The sequence below is a fragment of the Crinia signifera genome, chromosome 7 (genome assembly GCF_055691185.1).
Source record: "Crinia signifera chromosome 7, ASM5569118v1, whole genome shotgun sequence".
NCBI lineage: Eukaryota > Metazoa > Chordata > Amphibia > Anura > Myobatrachidae > Crinia > Crinia signifera.
This window is the reverse complement of record NC_139223.1, coordinates 60,325,299-60,345,961: the sequence shown is the minus strand read 5'-3', so window position 1 is coordinate 60,345,961 and position 20,663 is coordinate 60,325,299. Positions and strand designations below refer to the sequence as shown.

The 20,663-nt window shown below is 44.0% G+C and overlaps 1 protein-coding gene across 1 annotated transcript in view; it reads left to right on the top strand.

The window, feature by feature from the left end:
- LMTK2 (lemur tyrosine kinase 2) overlaps positions 1 to 17,490 on the top strand; it is a 76,355-nt gene extending 58,865 nt beyond the window's left edge. The window contains exons 9-14 of the mRNA XM_083153180.1: positions 293 to 414; positions 1,331 to 1,480; positions 2,285 to 4,841; positions 7,916 to 8,048; positions 9,486 to 9,734; positions 13,747 to 17,490. Of these exons, the coding sequence (XP_083009306.1) occupies positions 293 to 414; positions 1,331 to 1,480; positions 2,285 to 4,841; positions 7,916 to 8,048; positions 9,486 to 9,734; positions 13,747 to 13,775 (3,240 nt within the window). The 3' untranslated portion in view covers positions 13,776 to 17,490. The remainder of the gene's footprint in view (positions 1 to 292; positions 415 to 1,330; positions 1,481 to 2,284; positions 4,842 to 7,915; positions 8,049 to 9,485; positions 9,735 to 13,746) is intronic.
- The last annotated feature ends 3,173 nt before the right edge of the window (positions 17,491 to 20,663 follow it).

Here is a 20,663-nt window from a genome sequence, read left to right as displayed (position 1 = left end):
ATTTACTGGAACGGGGTGGGGCTTAGTGATGACAAGCCATGCCTCCGGGAACCACTACTGAGAATTCACAGTAGTGGTTCCCTTTTCAGTGCAGTGATGTTCTGTTACCTGGTCTCTGGAATGAGGTACAAAGGCTAAAAGGTATTTGCTGCAGGGTTGATATTATAAAATAAGCTTAAGCTGTTCGTTCCCCACTTACCGGTAGCAGGATTACGCCTGGTTAGCATAGAAAAGAAGCTATACTTCAGATCTGTTTTCTTTAACCGGTTTCTCTTTCTGTATGAAATGTTAGGAAGATTACATGGAGACCTCTGATGAAAAGTTCATCCCGGTTAGATGGACAGCACCAGAGTTAGTAACAAGCTACCAGGACAGAGTAATAGTCGCTGATCAAAGCCGCTCCAGCAATATATGGTACGTAGTAGTTCCTATAATCTATTTTTTTTCTTTTTTTGGGGGGATCACTTCATAACAGCTATATGCACAAAATAACGTTTTCCAATTGATTATTCTTTCATGATTTGTTTGTCACTGTCAAAGATTGGATGTGATTATTGTAATTGATTTGATCCGCTTAATAAAAAGTTGATTGGAAAAAAAGAATAAGTGATACAAGTTGACCTATTTTGTTGGATACATAAAAATGACTGCCACATTGACATAGTATGAAATGTATTCCTAGTCATTTAGCACAGCAACGAAGAGCAACATATATTTAGCAGAACAATTCTGAATGTTCACTGTATTTATCTGATACCATTTGGTTAGTACAGACTTGATGTCTTGGGCTCTGCTTTTAAGAGATTAGATTGTGGCATGACATGTTCAGAATTTTTATTTAATTAAAATGTTGTGGGTTTTTTTTGTGTGGGTTTTTTTTTTTACATTAAGCCCCATACACACGGGCAATTTCAGCATGAATTGCTGGGGATATGGTCATGTGTACAGGGTGATGGTCACCAGTAGTGCACTCCTGCAGGGTGATAAAGAGAGATAAATGCAAGGGTGATAAAGAGAGATAAACGTCCAGCCAATCACCTGCTAACTGCCATGTTACAGGCTGTGTTTGAAAAAAGTCAGTAAGGAGCTGATTGGCTGGACGTTTATCTCTCCTTATCACCCTTGCATTTATCTCTTGTTAAGGCTTAATACATCTGCCCCACTGGGTGATAAGCTCGCTGAGCAATATATCGCAGAGTGTTAATCATTCAGCGAGAATATAGTCTTGTGTGTACGGGTCTGCATTTTATTTTTTGCTTACATGTCGTTTATATTCACAGTTAAAATAAAGATATGCTGATTTTTCCATGTGTCTTTCCCCCTTCCCCAGGGCTCTTGGAGTAACACTCTGGGAACTTTTTGACATTTCTGCCACTCCCTATGCCGATTTGTCAGACGGTGAAGTCTTAAATTACGTCATAAAAGAAAAAGAAGTGAAGCTTCCTATTCCTCAGCTAGACCAGCCATATGCAGACAGATGGTAATGGACTTGTTAATATCATTTTTGTGTCTAAATTATATTTCTATCACTATTGTTGTTGCTTTCGTGCTTCTTTTATATTAGTTCGTGGGTGATGACATTTTCAATAACTGTACAGGTATAAAATGTGCAGATTATATTATACATGATAATATATATATAAAAAATATTCTTCCATTGCTGCTTGCACTATATAAAGTTGCCTGTAATACATTCTTAAAACCTGTAGGTGTCGCCACCGCTTGCCATTGTTTATGGAGATTGTTTTCCTTCCAATTATCCTCTATAAAGCAATTCCAACAAGCTTTTGTAGGACATTGCTTGAATGCATTTAAAAAATTAAAACATTAAATCACCTGTGGATTATCTAAAAACGAAGTAGTGTAAACACACAGTGCGATTTACTTTCGATTCAATCCTGATTGAATCGCACACCGTGTACACATTTGACTTAGATTTCTGTACTGTATAGTCTTGCCTGCACAGTCTATTTTTCTATTAGATTTTGATGTTCTTTCCGTTCGATTTGATTTTGCTTATATTAGCGAAATCAAATGGAAATAGACTACATCGAACCGTGTGCATGCTCTATTACTGATGGAGCACTCCCCAGCTAGCCTTCTCTGGTGAGCCATGGTGCGCCAAGGCCTATTGTTCTCAGCTGCAATACAATACAGTAGGGGATTAGCAGAGTAATCCTAATACTCAATCCTATGAAAGGGCTAGATGAGGATGGCTCCATCTGCAGTGACCTTAACGACCATGTTTATCTAATGATCTGATTTTCTTTTCTTCCTCTTTAAGGTATGAAGTTTTGCAGTTCTGTTGGCTACCTCCAGACAAACGACTGACTGCAGAAGAAGTACATAGACTACTGACATACCTCCGGATGCAAAGCCAAAAGGAGACTGAAGTGGACTTTGAACAGCGCTGGAATTCTCTTAAGCCAAATTCTAGTAATCGGCAACCCACAGCAAATAACCTGGCATTCCCAATTCTGGAGAACTTCAGCGGTGACGATCTGTGTCGTGAACTGGATGAAGTTCTTACGGTTACAGAAACTAGTGCGGGGCTCAGTTTTGAATATGTATGGGAGGCAGCCAAAGAAGATCATTATGAGAGGCACAGTCTTGCAGACTGTGATTCTGCTGGGAACTATAACAGCCTATTTTTCCCTGTGCCTGTAGACGTTTTTCAGAAATCAATTTCTGACATTGGGCAAGGAGATGAAGATGGCAACGAAGAGGTCCTGGAAGTTGTACCAGTATTTGATGCACATAACGTCTCTGTAGCTAATGAATATTACATCCAACTGGAAGAGCCAGGAGAAAGCAGATTGGACTTTGAGGGTAATGACCATCACCGAAAACGGAAAGGTGAAACTCTACAGTATATTGCTTTGAGTGATCTTAATTCAGCGGGATCCAATAAAAATGATCTCCGCCTAACCAGCTCCGAGCAAAAGGTTATTCCGGAATATTTGCATGTTTCAGGTCGCTCAGATTTGCCGTTCCAAAAAATGATCAGTCGCACTGACCGATCAGAAAATATCCCTCTGGAAGTCTCTTGTAGTGACTTTTCTAAACAGAATGGTAGGCACACAGAGTCCCCTCTGACTTGTCCAGAGCTTGATTTCTTCAACAAAGATGGAAGGCATATATTTGACATGGATACGATCCCCCAGGACAGTATTTCCGAGTCAAACCTAGGGTTAACAGACTTTGAAGAACTTTCTAATAATTTTTTGTTCTTGCGAGAGAAAAACTTACTGTCGGACAGTCTGGAGGAAAAAGACCATCTATTTGATCATCCCAACTCTTTGCAAAGTACCCTTGGTTCCAAAAATATTTTTGAAAATACGAATAGCTTAGACATTGAGCTTATGTTGGCAGAACTTGATACTTCCTTTAAAAATATCTCAGGTGCACAGGTGGTGTCAGAACAGGAAACAACGCAAAAGATCAGCGAGGTGGCGGAGTCACCTTCGGTAGAAGACGCAGAAAGTCTTGCATACGATGATTTACTCAACGATTTTCCCACAGACCCCAACGTTTCTAGCAATGAGCTTGAAGGTGCTGTTGAGGATCTCACAACGGACCCATTTCAATCAGGAGTCCCAAATATAATGAATGAGAGTCTTGATCTGTATAGGTCTTTTGGGCATAATGATAATGAGAAGCAAATTTTTCCGCGAGCATCAGATAGTTTTCCCACAAAAGATATGCCACTAGACCACATGAATGGAGACTTTATTGTAAATACAGCTACTGTAAAACCTGCTTCATCAGACACAACCAGTCAAGACAGCCTGCTAGATGATACTGCATCAAACTGCACACAATCCTTAGTACCTTCTATAGGAACTCCAGACTCTCTAGACTCCTTAGATGTTCAAAATATGCTGGAGACAGAAGAATCACACAAACGTGTTTCATCTGATAAGCCTGCTGATAGTGGCTATGAGACTGAGAACTTGGAATCACCTGAGTGGACCTCCCATGTTAATGGTACTTCAAACCATTCATCAAGCAATCCTGATGTGGTCTCTATTGTAGCTCCTGTCATTATAATATCAGAAGTTGGGCAAAATAACATTAATGGGAACGAGGGTTATTTGGATATTAAAACACAGAGACCTACAAATGGAAGTAGTAACTCCTACCGGGACTCTGCTTATTTTTCCGACAATGATTCTGAGCCAGAGAAGAAGCCCGACCTGACTGACACGATAGTCTCTGGAATGGATGATACAGCCCTTTATCAGCAATCCGAAGAGGGGGACTTATTGGGAAATACAACTAGAAGTTCTGCACCTAAAAGGGTGCTTGTTCCTGGAGAGTGGTCTGGTCAGTCATCTTTGAAGGTAGATCACGCTGAGCAAATGGTTCATGTCCAAAAGCCCGCCATTGAGGACAGCACATCAGAAAATGAGGAGGAAATTGTAAATCCTTTTGGACCTTCTGAAGTGTTCTGTTCCATAAATACAATCAAAGAGACGCCATTTTTAAGCCACAGTGATGGACAAAAATTGAAAGAACCTGATATGGAAGGGAAATACCTAGGAAAGCTTGATGCCTCTGGCCTGTTTGATTTGTCAGAGGATGGCGCAGATGCTGATGAAGAGGATGAAAACAGCGATGATTCAGATGATGACATAAGAGCTTTTAATCTGCATAGCTTTAGTTCAGACAGTGATGATGAAACCATTCATCCAGTTCCTGTTGTTCACATGGAAACAGATGATGGGAAAAACTTGAAGAGTTTAATTAAGTTGCCCAAACTTGCATCAAACAGGCTTCCTGGGAAGAGCAGAAAGGCTGTGAGCTTCTTTGATGATGTTACAATCTACCTATTTGATCAGGTATGTGACTTCCTGTATAAACAAACAAGTTCAAATGAAGAACAGTGATTTAGCTCTGTCTTGTGGCATTTACAGAATAAGGACCTTCTGCAGGTCTGCTTGCATGGCTGCGTGCGAACGTTTGTGCTTTTCTGTGCATTCTTTGCAGGAGATACAACGGTTTGTCCCATTAGTACATGGGAACGGCAAGCATTTCCTGGGCATTCTCATGCTAATGAGGCCATGATGGTCATACCGGAGGCAGGCAGCCCACATCACCGGATGTCAGCTGTCCGCCAACTTCCCCTCCTGAGCGTACACGCATATGTAAGGTTGCTCAGAGCAACTTTACATATGCATGCACCTTCCACATCTTTCGATGGTCGGCGACCATCGAAAGATGTGGGACAGTCCCAGTGGCATGCGAATGGATATTAATGTAAAACATCCATTCGCAGCCATTGCGAACGTACGTGACTTGCGAAGGGTGGGCTGGAGTACCACCATTCGCAAGGCGGGGTCTGGGTCAATCGCAAGGATGCAAATTCAGATCTGAGTGAATGAACCAGAATAACCCCCTAAGTGTGGTGTTCTACATTTGTGCTTGTTGTAATGCTTACACAAGGTGGGGCAATGGTATTCTACCACTGAATTGTGAAGCACTAGCCCCATCCATTCCAGTGTATTAAGTCAATGTTGTATATAGTTCCATGAATGATCAACATTTTAATTCCTGCTCTTGGTACCATTCATATTTGTTTGTAAATAGATTATGGGACTTATTCATTACCTGAGCTGGAAGCAAAGCCAGTAACTGTAAACCCATTGCTGCACTGCTGGTGGGGCAGATGTAACATGTGCACAGAGATTTAAATGTGAGTGGCGGTTCCTAGCTGTGGTACATTGAATCTCTCCAGCATCTATGGGCTACTTGCAAAAGCAGCCAGTATTTACCTTGCATGCAGATAAACATATTTACACTTTTACATATGACAGGTGCACAGTTATTACTTGTTGTTTTTTTTTTTTTTGCTTTGCTCTTAACTTGGCCTCAATATTTGGAGACCCATAAATAACGTAGATCCTTCCATGTGTCAGTCCTGTCCTATATTACTCTGTGGTCTCATTTAGCATTAAGTTACCATTTACAAATACACTACGTTAACAAAGATGATTGGACACCCCTGCGCAAGCGAAATGGCATGCTCCTGCCACAGACACGTGTTTATAAAGGTATAAAATGGGTAGAGGGGCCAACTAAATGGCTTGCCGGAAAGCGATAACTGGGTCTGGAAAAGGGATCATTGTAGGCTTCTCGATTTGGGGCTATGAATGTGAGAAGCATTGTAGCTGTCATCAAGGTCCCTAAATCCAATAGATCAGGAGAGAGACCTTCAACGGAAGATGAATATTAGAACACAAAGGGCGGGATGTATTAAAATACATCGCCGCCTTTCGCGCCCCCCCCCCCCCCCCCCCCCCGCCGCGATGCCGCCGCATATGTACTAACATATGCGGCTGGCATCGCGATGCAGTGACGGAGGCCCCCCGCGATACCTGTACTGTGGTGTGCGGGGGGTATCCATCACCTCCCAGCCGGCTTCTGCTGCTAAGTAAGCTGTCCCCGGCGCTTCCTCCTCCCCCCCTGCAGCCGGTAGGACGTCCGGCTGCATTGCTAGGGGGAGGAAGGGCTTACCTTCCGGGGTCCAGGAGGACCTGCAAGAAGGTTCAAAATCCCGCTTGTGGGCACAGCAGTTACATCTGGAATGTGTATAATTGTTCTGTAAGCTTGAACCTGGTCTCTCTTGTCTTTTGTGTTCATCTAAATGCAGCCTGAGTGTGATTGTGATGCTTGCCATTGTCAAATACGCTCTCATGCTGGTATGCGGTCCCTGGGTCGGCAATGTCTAGGTCAACAGTCACTAGGTTGACCACTAATGGTCGACGGTGACTAGGTTGACACCTGGAAATGGTCGACATACCGTAGGTCGGCATTGACAGAAGGGTGACGCAAGCTGATGGTTGATACTCCAAAGGTCGCTTTGGTGTAGAGCAACTTGGTTCATACTTGACTATCACAATGGGTATAGAGGGAGAATATAATAGTGTGCCAGGACAGCGGGGCACCGTGCCCTAAGCATGGCGAGCGTAGTGTTTCTTCTAGGAACCAAATGGGGCACTGCGCCGGAGGGGTGGACCTGGCACGCCGATGTCACTAAAGGGGGCGTGCCGGGCCGCCGCGTCACTGAAGGGGGGGCTTGCCCGGCCATGACTACGTCCCTGAGCTGCTGGGAAAGCGCCGTGCACCGCAATCTATGGCGGTGCTGGGCTACAGCGGTGCACTCCGGCGGGACAGGCAGCAGGCTGTATTAGTGGGGCGCTGCTAGAGGGGCAGGGCGCATTTTGCCCTTTAAAAATCGGGCAAGGTGCAGCGCCCCCCTAAAACAGCCTAGCGGGAACACTAGAGCGCAGCGGTACACATATACGGTGCCCATGTCGACATAGATAGACCAATAATGTGGAATAACTTGCGTTGACCTTAAGCTTGTCAGCCAACTGGCAAGGTCAACCATTTCCAGGTGTCGACAGTCACTGTCGACCATTATTGGTCAACCTAGACCTTGTTAACCCCCTATACCGTAACCCTCATGGTATGTGGTGACGCCTTGTACATTTATCCAGTAAGGCGTAGATAACAGGCAGTATATACAAGGCCAGGCCGTATATACTGGAAACTTAATAGAGTGTAACAAAGATGTAAGAACTGTTACTACTAGTTTATTATTATTATGTATTAAATGGTGAATAATAGTAATGTATACATACAGCAGATGTGTCCCTTTTACCTTGTTGCCAGTGCTGTACCTGACCACACCATGGCGGGTGTGCTCTGAAAATGTGCCCACCGGTGGGTATGTGGATCCAGCAGCATGGTATAGGTTGTTGGGCATGTGTGCGGCAATTTACATGCAACTGCTGGCAACAATGCAAGAGGATACATCTGTATAACGGTCTCTCTTTCTTGCTGCAATATCTCGCGTTTATCTCATACACCATTTATCTGACCTTATGTTGTGATATTGTCTCTGCTGCAGGAAACCCCAACCAAAGAGCTGGGTGTTCGTGCGGTGGACACCAGCAGCCAGATGTCTGGTAGCAGCAATCCCGCTTCTCCATCTGCACCAGGATACCGCTTTACAAACTCCGAGAGCTCCACGGATGAGGAAGGTAGGCAACGTTACTGCAGAATATAATACTGGAAGCATAACCCAGAAGATTTGCATCCTTGACCTGCACTGGGAGATGATGGTTAGGATATTTTTATATAGCACTTTTCTCCTAGTAGAACAGTTTGACAATACGAAATTAGTTTAATAGAAAAGAGAACAAAGTTTTTTTGGCTGTAGTTTTAGTTTTTAGGACCTAAAGTGACATAAGTGGAATGTTTGGGAGAACACAGTATTATTTATAGAGTAATTTAGAGGGGCAGTAAGGAATCAGAAGCTGCTTCAGGCACCTTTTTAAACCTGGTCATATAGGAATTTGATGGTCATTGAACAATCTTGAAATACAGTAGATTTGCCTAAAGTCATACATGCATTTGTATCATCGCACCTTGACTACTGCAATGCCCTCTACCTTGGGCTTCCAGAAAAACAATTGCACTGCTTGCAGATGGTACAAAATACAGCAGCCATTAACCAATCAGCCCCGTTCCAGCCATATAACACCCATTCTGTACTCCCTTCACTGGCTGCCTATAAGATGGCGAATCATTTTCAAGATGACTTACTGACTTTCAAAGCTCTACGTGACCAGGGCCCAAGGTACCTGCAGCAGCTTCTGATCCCTTATTGTCCCACTCGATTACTGCGATTGGTTGATGGACTACTGACAGTACCCAGAATTTCCCAGAATTCATCTGGGGGTTGAGGTTTCACCGCGGTCTCTCCAACTCTATGGAACTCACTTCCCTGCTCAGTTCGAGAAGCTTCCACTCTGGAAACATTCAAAAAAAGATTCAAGACTTTCCTGTTCACCCAAGCACTTCACTAATGTCCCTTGTTAAGTTTGTTTTGTATTTGTGCTGTAAAAGGCTAATGCAAGTACTTTGAGTCCTATTAGGAGAAAAGTGCTATATAAATAACTTAATAATAGTAATAATATTAGATTTGCCATCTTGTACCAGCTGCAGATGCTGGAATTACATTACTGGGGGAAGTAGGTAGAGGACCATGCAGTAGTGTGTTCAGTGTAATGTATTGTAATTGTGAACACCCAAGCACAATTCCTGTTGGTTGGCTATGTTGCAGTCTTGCCCTGAGACCTATCACAAGGACCTCAGTTTTATCAGTATTCAGGTGTAGCCAACTGACACTCATCCACTTCTGGAGCTCCGCTAGCCATTTAGGGTTGCTATTGGGTTGATAACACATTCCTCTAACCATGTGATTTTGTAATTGGCCTTTAGCCGTTGGCCGATTGGCTGTAGTTTTGATGTGATTGGTCACGCATGGGAAAGCTTGGAGCTATTGAATAATTTAAAGACCGTTGGAAGGGGACACAGGCTGTGAGTGATTCAATGTATTGACGTGTGCTTAAAAGATTCTGAAAGCCAATCCAGCATTTCACAAATGGACTCCTTGTTCTGTTATATTCCCATAGGTGGTGGTTTTGAATGGGAAGACGACTTTTCATCTCCTGAGCCTTCGTTTCTGAACAATCCAGCAACAAACCTTGTTGGTTCCAAACTCCCTATCAATCCTTCAAAATATTTCTCCCCTCCCCCACCCTCTCGGGGTCCTGATGAGAACTGGAGCCACACCCCGTCCTACTCCAGGTTCTCCATCTCGCCTGCAAATATTGCAAGCTTCTCCATCACACATCTAACGGACTCTGATATAGAACAGGGGGGTAAGTTATTTACATGATATGAAAGATAAACCCGTCACATACAGAGCTTTTAAATATTATATTTTTACATGGTAGGGAACCGTATGCCAGACTATTACTAATCATCCTGAACATGAGGGTTCTAAACATGGGTTTTATACTTGCACAGAATAGTAGTTGGTGCTGAAGTAAATAGGCTTAAATATTCCCAAAGCAGATGATCACATACATGAAAGGTTCCTGTACTAAGAGTCCATCGGTGTATGGCCCTTATTCTAGTTCAAATTCCTTCTCAAATGGGCAGAACCATGTGCACTGCAGGTGGGGCAGATGTAATTTGTGCAGAGAGAATTAGATTTGGGTGAGCAATTTTGTTTCTGTGCAGGGTAAATACTGGCTGCTTTATTTCTACACTGCAATATAGATCTCACTTTGAAGTAAAACCCCACCCAAATCTCTCTGCACAAGTAATATCTGCCCCACCTGCAGTGCACATGGTTCTGCCCATTTGAGAAGGAATTTACCTCTGCAAGTGAACTAGAATAAGGGCCTATATGTACAGTAGATGGCTGTTGCACAGAGGTGTCCTCACAGCCCCCACTTGGCACGCTACATTGCGTGAGAATCTTCTAGCGAGATTATATTTATTTTGTTGGGTGTGGTTTTTTTTGTTTTCTTTTGCAGAAAATGCAGCCAATGCCCCATACACACAGTTCGATTTGTTCTACTTTCCTATTCGATTTTGCTTATATAAGCAAAATGTAATCGAAAGCGAATGGACATTGAATGGTTTTCCGCCACATTCGATCATGATGCACGGTGTCAAAATCGCATAGAAAAATAGACTGTGCAGGCAAGGCTATATAGTACAGATCTGTACTATCTAGTCCAAATCGAATGGGTTTTGTGTTCAGTTCAAATCGCAAGCAAAAATCGCACTGTTTGAACACCTCTTCAGTGGCAACGCAATGTGACTGCGATGCTGATTAATTTGATATGACTTTCATACCTGGGTTCCAATACAAGGTCTGTTCTGCTCCATATGTAGACGGAATCGGTACATCTGTCAGAATGAACTTAGGTCTACAGTCATTAGGTCGACCCCACTAGGTCGACTGTCAGGAAGGTCGACCTGACTTAAGGTCGACATGGGCCGAGGTCGACATGACTTAAGGTCGAATTTGCATAAAGGTCGACATGATGAAGGTCGACTGGTCATAAGGTCGACATGGGTTTTTCACTGTTTTTTGATCCGAATGTCGACACAGTCGACATGGACACAGTTGGCAATGAGAATCGGACCCTCGCATCGCTCGCTTCGCTCGCAATGCTTTGGGCACGGTGCCTCGCTGCGCTCGGCACACTATTTTATTCTCCCACCACGCCCTAGTGGATGGTAGGGCATGAAATACCGCCTGTCGGCACGTCGGCTCAAAAACAGTGAAAAACCCATGTCGACCTTATGACCAGTCGACCTTCCTCATAACGACCTTTATGCAAATTCGACCTTAAGTCATGTCGACCTTGGCCCATGTCGACCTTAAGTCAGGTCGACCTTCCTGCCAGTCGACCTAATGACTGTAGACCTAAGTTCATTCTAATAGATGACCGCTTCCCATGTAGACTAAGTCGCACACAATATATGTGTCCTATATCAAATTAATCAGCAGTCTCCTTGCGCGTGCTATTGCCATTGTGTTCCGACTAAGGGGGGTATGCAATCTGCCGCCGCTATTTCCGACAGGGAAAATAGCGGGCGGCTGTCCTTTAGCAACTGCATTGAAGCAAAAGGAGCCCAACTGCAGAAGCTGACGGGCCAGTTCTGCTGATAACGGGCGTGGATTGTCATGATCCCGGCCACAAATCGCTAATCCACGGCTGTTTCCGCGGCCACGCCAACTTTGCGCCGATTGGCAGACGGGACATTGTATCCCGCCTGTCGTTCTGCAGTCGATCAGACGGCAAACGGGCCAGAATCATGGCTGTCGGAGGGATCTGGATTGCATACCCCCTAACATTCATTTTCGGTAAAAAAAAACATGTTGGCAGAGATGCACAAGATCAAGCGCTCGCTCATTCCAGTCATCTCACCCTGCATGGCATATTCAGACTTAGATGTACGAGGACACATCTGCAAAATATGTGCTAAAATGTAACCAGAGAAATTAATAGTATGATCCCTCCCTAGGTTGCAGCGTGTCCTTTAATCAATGAATGTCGTGCATCGGTTGACGTCGTGTAAGTGGTGATGTGTTTCAAGTAGTGATTATATCGCTTATCATTAGGTGGAATGTAACAATCCTAGGCTTCTATACAATTGTAATACCTGTGTCTTGGGGGTAAGATGAAAGCAGATCATGCCTGTTTGAGACAAAAACATAACCACAGGTATTTCCTATAAATCCCAGATGGCCAAGAGCTTCGGACAGACCTTATTTAATATTTTGGCGCAGCACGCGTGTTTGCACTTGCATTATGCACGATGACACACGATAAGATTAGTCTCAGTGGCAGAAGTTTTCAGCTGAGCCCTACAGTATTATTTCCAGATTAGCTGTAAAGTGACATTGAACTAATGTGTGATTGAAGCAGATGTGTGGAGGTCTGAGAGAAGAGCAGGTGGAACCTGTTACTGCGGTTAATATTTAATGGCTGCGAAATGTAAGGAAAATTCTCACCAAGTTGTGAAGTAGCGAAGCCTCTTCCAGAGGATGGTGTTACTGTTTACAGCAGGGATGGGGAACCTTTGGCCCTCCAGCTGTTGGCAAACTACACATCCCAGCATGCCCTGCAACCGTTTTAGCATGGAAAAATAGCAAAACTGTAGCAGGGCATGCTGGATTTGTAGTTCAACAACAGCTAGAGGGCCAAAGGTTCCCCATCCCTGATTTACAGCATGGAAGAGATTCCTGATGCGTTCAGGCTGGTTTTCTTACACAATACTACACCTCAGGAAAGCTGTCACAGTGGAGGGCGCTGTCCTAGGCTGGTTTTCTTACACAATACTACACCTCAGGAAAGCTGTCACAGTGGAGGGCGCTGTCCTAGGCTGGTTTTCTTACACAATACTACACCTCAGGAAAGCTGTCACAGTGGAGGGCGCTGTCCTAGGCTGGTTTTCTTACACAATACTACACCTCAGGAAAGCTGTCACAGTGGAGGGCGCTGTCCTAGGCTGGTTTTCTTACACAATACTACACCTCAGGAAAGCTGTCACAGTGGAGGGCGCTGTCCTAGGCTGGTTTTCTTACACAATACTACACCTCAGGAAAGCTGTCACAGTGGAGGGCGCTGTCCTAGGCTGGTTTTCTTACACAATACTACACCTCAGGAAAGCTGTCGCAGTGGAGGGCGCTGTCCTAGGCTGGTTTTCTTACACAATACTACACCTCAGGAAAGCTGTCGCAGTGGAGGGCGCTGTCCTAGGCTGGTTTTCTTACACAATACTACACCTCAGGAAAGCTGTCGCAGTGGAGGGCGCTGTCCTAGGCTGGTTTTCTTACACAATACTACACCTCAGGAAAGCTGTCGCAGTGGAGGGCGCTGTCCTAGGCTGGTTTTCTTACACAATACTACACCTCAGGAAAGCTGTCACAGTGGAGGGCGCTGTCCTAGGCTGGTTTTCTTACACAATACTACACCTCAGGAAAGCGGTCAGTGGAGGGCGCTGTCCTAGGCTGGTTTTCTTACACAATACTACACCTCAGGAAAGCTGTCGCAGTGGAGGGCGCTGTCCTAGGCTGGTTTTCTTACACAATACTACACCTCAGGAAAGCTGTCTCACTACGTACTGCCTGGAGCTGCTCAATCAGCCTGGGCACGAGCTCACAGGAAACTTTAAATGTTTCTTTATCTGTTGCACAACAAACAAGACTTCATGAAATAGTAACCAAATAAATGCACAACCTGGTGTCAGGTTCTTTTTTTTTTTAAGACCAATTTAGTTTTTCCACTTTTGCAGGATTTGTGAATGTTAACTTTTAATTATCTGTATGCTAACATGACCCTTCTTTCTCCCATTGTCTATTACCAGGCAGCAGCGAGGACGGGGAGAAAGACTGACTTTGTACCTAACGAACAAGTGCTTAAACTACTGCTCCCCATGTGGAGGCCGCGCGTGCAACATTGTAGCCTCCCAAGTTGAGGTCTCATGAAATACATACTGTAAGCATGAAAACTGTGACGGGAGCGGGTTGTGCAGACAGTGTCATTGCGCGATGCGCCCCGTCATCTCCACTTCTACTGCCATCACCCCGCTCTTTGTGTATGTAAAGATGTAACCGCATCCAGCCCGTACAGTGCAGGTCACCCGTGTCCACCTTGTCTCTAATATAACGGACCTTGTACATACAGGTATATATATCTTTACGGTGTGTGTGTGTGTGTGTGTGTGTGCCCGCTCATGTAATGATAAATGATATTGTGTATCCAATGATGTTTAAAACACTATGTATTGCTCATTATTGCACTGTAATGTTTCTTGCATATCTATCTGTACAGAGATTTTTAATCGAGGGGGTAAAAAACAAACAACAAAAAAACTGGCTTGTCGTAAATTTTATCTGTGATTTGTCGCCATTTTTTGGGGGGTTTGCATTGTAAATGGTGTATTATGCTGCTCCTGGGACTCCTACTCCCAGAATCTGATATGCTGTACCGATTTTTATTTGTGAAGGTTTTTTTTTTTTTTTCTCTTTGTTGGTCTGTGAAAAAAGCAATATTCCCGTTAGTGTAACGATTTGTGGAATATCCTGCGCACCTCTGGTATAAATACATATTGTGTGTTTACCTTTTACCAACCTTTTGTATCTTTAAATTGACGTGGGTAAGGCAACCAATGGGTTGGATAGCTTACAGGCCTGTTGGGCCCGAGCCTTTGCCAGGTGCTTCAGGAACAGGGGAATTGGTCCAGCGGATTGAATGCGGTGATTTGCAGAGTCTGCACTCCTCCATTGAGACTGCTGCACTCGTCTACTCCTGGCAATGAAGAAGAGAACCGATCTTCCTGTTGGATTTGTTTTGACTGCGGAGAGATCTCTCCGATATCTGTACATAAATCTTCTGTGGGATAACACCGCACATGTACATCCGTGCATCTTCTTCAGTTTACTCTTATAATGATGCAATTTAATGAACTTGACTGACGCATTCCTGTGATTTGGAATGGTCCCATTTCTGCTGCTATAAGGGGTTTGTGAGCAATGTATGCAGTTATCATTTCCATGGAGTTTGTTATCCGTTTTGTCAAGTGCAGGACATTCTGCTGGTCTCATTCAGTCTTCTATTTGCTATGTAAATTAGTGAATGTATTGGTTAGATTTGGCGTGCTTTTTTTAATTTTTGTATCGCTCTGTTCCCGTCTTTAATATAGTTTCTGAGTTAGATTTGAATGGAGAAATGTTGGTGTCTTTCGGCAGATGTTGCTCAGAACGCCTGCTTTACTAAATGTGTGTAGTTGGAGGAGCATAACCCAGGCCGTGTACAAGAATTTTAGGGGCCACAGAAATAGTTAGCGCAGTTGTGAACGACCCTGGCATTTTTCCCAATTAGTGGTTTGTCTCTAGAAACCCACACCTTACCTTTTTGTTTAGAGAACCATCAGCTTGCATTCGGATTGGAGCACCAGCATGGCGCGTCTCATAGCCCAAACAGGCTAATGTGTGGCCAACTGGACAAGCTGGGGGGGATGATGGCTAAACTCATCATGGACTGAATGAATGCACTGTATTCTATCACCACTCAATAATCTGCTACGCAAACTGTCATATACTACACTCTTCACACTAGGCAGAGGACCAAAGATGGGGGCCACCTTGGTCTGATGTACTGCTTTGGGTTACTTGTTGGCCGCTTTTACTAAAGTATTATCACCTACAGGCTCAACCGCCTCCAACCCAAAACAATATCAAATTAATAAACGCTTGTCATATATTAAGGCAGCTAATTTTATAGATCTATACATAACTATCTATAGTTCTTGTTAGGATAATCTGACCTAAGCCGTTCTGGTACATGTATAGTGCCAGGGTGTCTCTTACCACACCAGATTGGCACTCCCGGCTGTTCCTTTAGCGTGATTAAATTCCTACTGAAATTGGACTATGTATAGTTCCCTATACTGCCCCATATCATTACCCCTGTGATAACACATGGCACCCTTCTTTATCATGACAAATGTTTTATAATAGAGTGAACATTTATTCATTTCTTGAATAACAATAAAAGCCAAGGTGTTCTTGGCCGATATGATTTCAAAGAAGAGCCATCCTGTATTGCCTGCTGGAGGTCAGGCAGCGCACCTAGGTAGTTACTTTCCTCCATCACTCGCTGACTTCAAACACAGTCTGTTTGCCTTTGTTTTACATGGTTTGCAATACATCGCCCTAACGCAGCTTGCTACACCAGTTACTGCTATGTTAGGCAATTTAGGGGATTTAGAAAAACCAGTCTACAGGTAATTGCAATGCCATGGTTCCCAAACTCTAAGTTTGCATTGCCACAGAGATTCTTTTTCCTAAATGGCAAGAAAACACATGTCATGTTGGGGGAGAGACTTTCCAAACTGCCTGTGTCGCTACATTGTGTGCCATGTGACTGTGGTCGCCATGGTGGTCTAGAATCAAAAATAAATTGCATCAATGTCTCCCATCATTTTTAAATCCTTAGACAGTGAGTCTGATTCAAAGGTGTATGTAAACCCAATGGTTTACATGCATCTCAGATAGGGAGTTGCATCCACAAGATCTATTCTGTGACTGTGCAGAACTGTTCTTGCATGCTGTACCTGCCAATCAGGCTGCGGGTATTTTGGGGGCGGATCTGAGCAGTGTTCCCAGCCTTTTTGTCCCCATTTTCTTGGAGTGGCAGGGTCTTGGTCTGTGTCTTTTTGTACGCATGTTTCCTGGCCCTAATGCCTTGAACATCCCAGCCATCCTGTGTTTACCTGAACGATCTGATGCTGCTGATCTTGTACCTTCAAACTTCCATTTTGCTTATGGTTACAAACAAAAGGAGATGTTGTATACAGTATGTGTCTGAGAATAAAAACACAGTTCTACACAATTATACACAGCTGCAGCCAGCTACTTACTGAGTACTACATTGTACCGAGTATCCAGTGTGCACGCAGATATTGAATGGTGAAAGATCGGTCTTAGTTAGGAATTGGCAGGGCTGATTAGTTCAGACACTAAACTTGCCTTAAATGAAAAATGTACACAATGGCAAGTTGTCCATTATTATTAAGTATTTTCCTGAACTAATGCAGTGTGAAAACTGGTTTACAAGGACTCGTACACACGGCATTGAAAAATCAATTCAAGGGTATCTAAATAAATTATCCTTCTATATGTGATCTTAATATTTTCCACATCATCAGACGCAATGCATGTTTCAGGTGCATACATTAAATGCACTACATTAATGCCTGTGTGTATGGGGCCTTACTGTGGTAGAGAACCATGAGGACTGCAGAGAACAACAGAAAACTTTATTTACAGTGATTCTGGTGCACATATGCACAATACTGATGTACAATCTCATTAATGAATGAGTGTTTTAGGCTGGGGATTGTTTTATGTTATAACTTAAAACCAGTTTATAAGGTATACGGCAATATCTTATTGGATGAATTTCCAGGTCTAATGGTCTTTAAATGGTGTACATTTTTAATTTGTAAAATTTTTATTGTACATTTGATTATCATGCTTAGTGTGATTCAAACTGCTTGTAATTTAAAACACTATTTAATATTGAGAATAAAAGTTATATATTTATAGCCTGCGTGTTTAAGTCTTTTTCTTTGTATTCTCTAAACATTTTAGGCTTTCATGTACAAATGACGTTTGCAAGAATAACTTTATTAGTGGCAGCGATATAAAACAGGACTGGGTATTGCAAATGATGCCCTATGAGACGGGATACGGTCGTATTGTCGACCCGACTTAGGTCGACAGGCAACAAGGTCGACAAGGTTCTAGGTCGACATGGATGAAGGTCGACAGGTGTCTAGGTTGACAGGTCACGATGTAGACATGGGTTTTCACTGTTTTTTGAGCTGACATGTGCCGACAGGCGGTATTTTATGCCCTACCATCCACTAGGGCGTGGTGGGAGAATAAAATAGTGTGCCCGAAGCATCACGAGGGGCTGCGGTTGACTTTCAACTGTGTCCATGTCGACTGTGTCGACATTCGGGTAAAAAAAAGTGACCTGACGACCTAAACACACGTTGACCTTGTCCCATGTCGACCTAGAACCCTGTCGACCTAGTTGCCTGTCAACCCAATGGTGTCGACCTAATGACTGTCAACCTAAGTCGGGTCAACAATACGATCCACACCCATGGAGACTATGCTCACATGTATAAAATCTATAGGGAAATAGTTTTACATGAGGCCAAATGCTGCTTATTACATGCTGCCATATACCAAAGTCTGCATCACAATTGTAAAGCACAACGGAATCTGCTGCGCTATATAAGAAACTAAATAAATAATCACTTTCAGGTTGGTGTCATTTAAAGTCCATACACAATGGGCGATTTTGCCCAGCATGTAAGGACAATGATGGGGAAATTCGCTGGGCTGAAAATCACTCCGTGCATAGAGGTGGACAACGTTCCATAGCGGGATAAAAGACCAAACTGAGCTGCTTTCCGCTCTGTCGCCCAGTGTGTTTGGGCCTTTGGTGGTAATCCAGCAGATGTATTAAGACTTAGCAAGAGATAAAGCAGAGGGTAATAAAGTACCAGCTAATCTGCCCCCAACTGCCTTGTTAAAGGCTATCTTTGAGAAATGACAGTTAGAGTGATACAATATCAGCCAATCAGCTCCTATTGGTATATTCAATCCCGTGTCACGACCCTGTCCCGTTCTTGGCTGGCTTGGCAGTTATTCTGCAGGTGGAATTCAATGTCCTGCCTGCCGAACACCGAGAAGAGGGCGTGGCCACAAAATACGGCCATGGATCGTCGAGCTGCGGCTAAAGTCAGGTCCATTCTGTCGAGATCCCTGTTCAATGCTTTGAGAAAAGTCTGTATTGAATAGGGCCCCGCCACAATTTCCCCTGTCTGGAATAGCGGCGGGAGATTGAATACCCCTCCCTGTACTGTAACTCTTCTTAAAGGTTAATTATACATTTGGCCCAATGTATGCTCCAAACACCTGTGTGTCTGCATGTGGCCAACTTCTAAAGATGTCAAGGTAAGAAGGCAAGAAACAGAACAGCGCAGAGAAGGGATGAGCGGTGCCCACACAAATGCAGGAAGACTTTTATATAGAGGTGCAATATACAGTACTCCAGTCCTACATCTGATGTCTCCATGCAGTTGGCACTTTTCTATTATCCTGTTCTTGTTAATTAGCGTAAGTAATTGGATACCCCCTAAGGTCTGTACAGTGTTCCAGTCTTGTGGACCTTAATCAAGAACACCTATTACGTGATCGAGGTCCACTGGACCAAAGCATTGAGCAGACCTTTGTGTCTTTTAGAATATTCATACACACAGGCCCTTACTCAGATTTGATCACAGTACAAATTTGTTTGGAAAATGGGCAAAACCATGAGCACTGCAGGTGGGGCAGATGTAACATGTGCCGAGAAAGTTAAATTTCAGTGGGGTGTGTTGAAACTGAAATCTAAAGTGCAGTGTAAAAATAATGCAGCCAGTATTTACCCTGCACAGAAACAAAATAACTCACACAAATCTAACACTCTCTCTCCACGTGCTGCATCTGCCCCACCTGCAGTGCACATGGATTTGCCCATTTTCTAAACAAATTTGTACTGCGATCAGATCTGAATAAAGGCCATAATGTGGAATCGATAGGCTACACGAATATCTTTATTGCCTGTCACACCACGGTATTCTTGATAAAAGAGCACCGGTGCTCTGAAATGTTGGCAATGTTTTCATCACTTCTAGTGAGTGCTGCATATCATTAACATAGGTTTTGTTTTTTGTACCTGTAATGGGAGAGCTGGAGCATTATATATATTTTAAAGCAGTCATCCAGGAACATCAAAGATCAAAGGTCTTACCTTTTTAAATGCTCACCCGGGGTGAAGCAGGACTTCCAGCCAGGGAGTAGCTGCTTATTTACAGGTAATGATGTTCCCCGATGATAGGTTCAATAAATTGTGGGAGTGTCGGCTACCTTGAATTATATTTCTCTTTCAATGGTCCTGGTGACACAGCTCAACATTGGGATGTAGGAGGGTCCGTAGGAGCCAGGCACCTATCCTAAAGCTTTTGGAGGGTAGGCTCCTCCCTTCTGCATCCCAGACTCCTCAGTTTGTGTTAGGTGCCCACTGGAGTGGGTGCTATTCTAAAGGGCTGCTGGAGCAGCCGAAGGATTAGAGTTAGTTAGGAGTTTTTTATTTTATTAACTTTTACACTAGCTAGGTAGGCACAGTGTGAGGATTCTTACTGAATCCTCACACTGACAGCGCAGCAGGAGCTGACAGAAGCGCGTCCTGTCAGCTCACTGTGCATGGGGGAGACACTGTCTGGTCTCCCTGTGCAGCGCTTACAGCTTCTATTAAGAAGCTGCCTGTGCTCCGGAGCGCTCTGAAACAGGCTTCACGCTAGGTGGGGATTATGGGGGACAGGCGCTCCGTGATGGCGGCGGCCATTTTCTGTGGCGCTTACACACTGAGCTCCTATATGAGAGGACAGCAGTGTGTTACAGGCATGTTCCAAGTGGTCCCCAGCAGAGGGGGAGACACTGGAACTTGGAGATCCTGCAGTGGGAGCGGCTGTCTGGGGGTGGTTGGCGCCAAAAGCCACAGACCCCGCAGCAGCAGGGACTTGGTCTCTTCCCTCATTCTGTTTTGGCGCCATTCTGAACGCTTGCAGCGGAGCTGAGCTGGCTGACAGATCCTGGCAGAGTTATTGGATTTCCTGGGCATCGTTTTCCCCACTGTGAACGCTTCAGACAGATAAGTGAC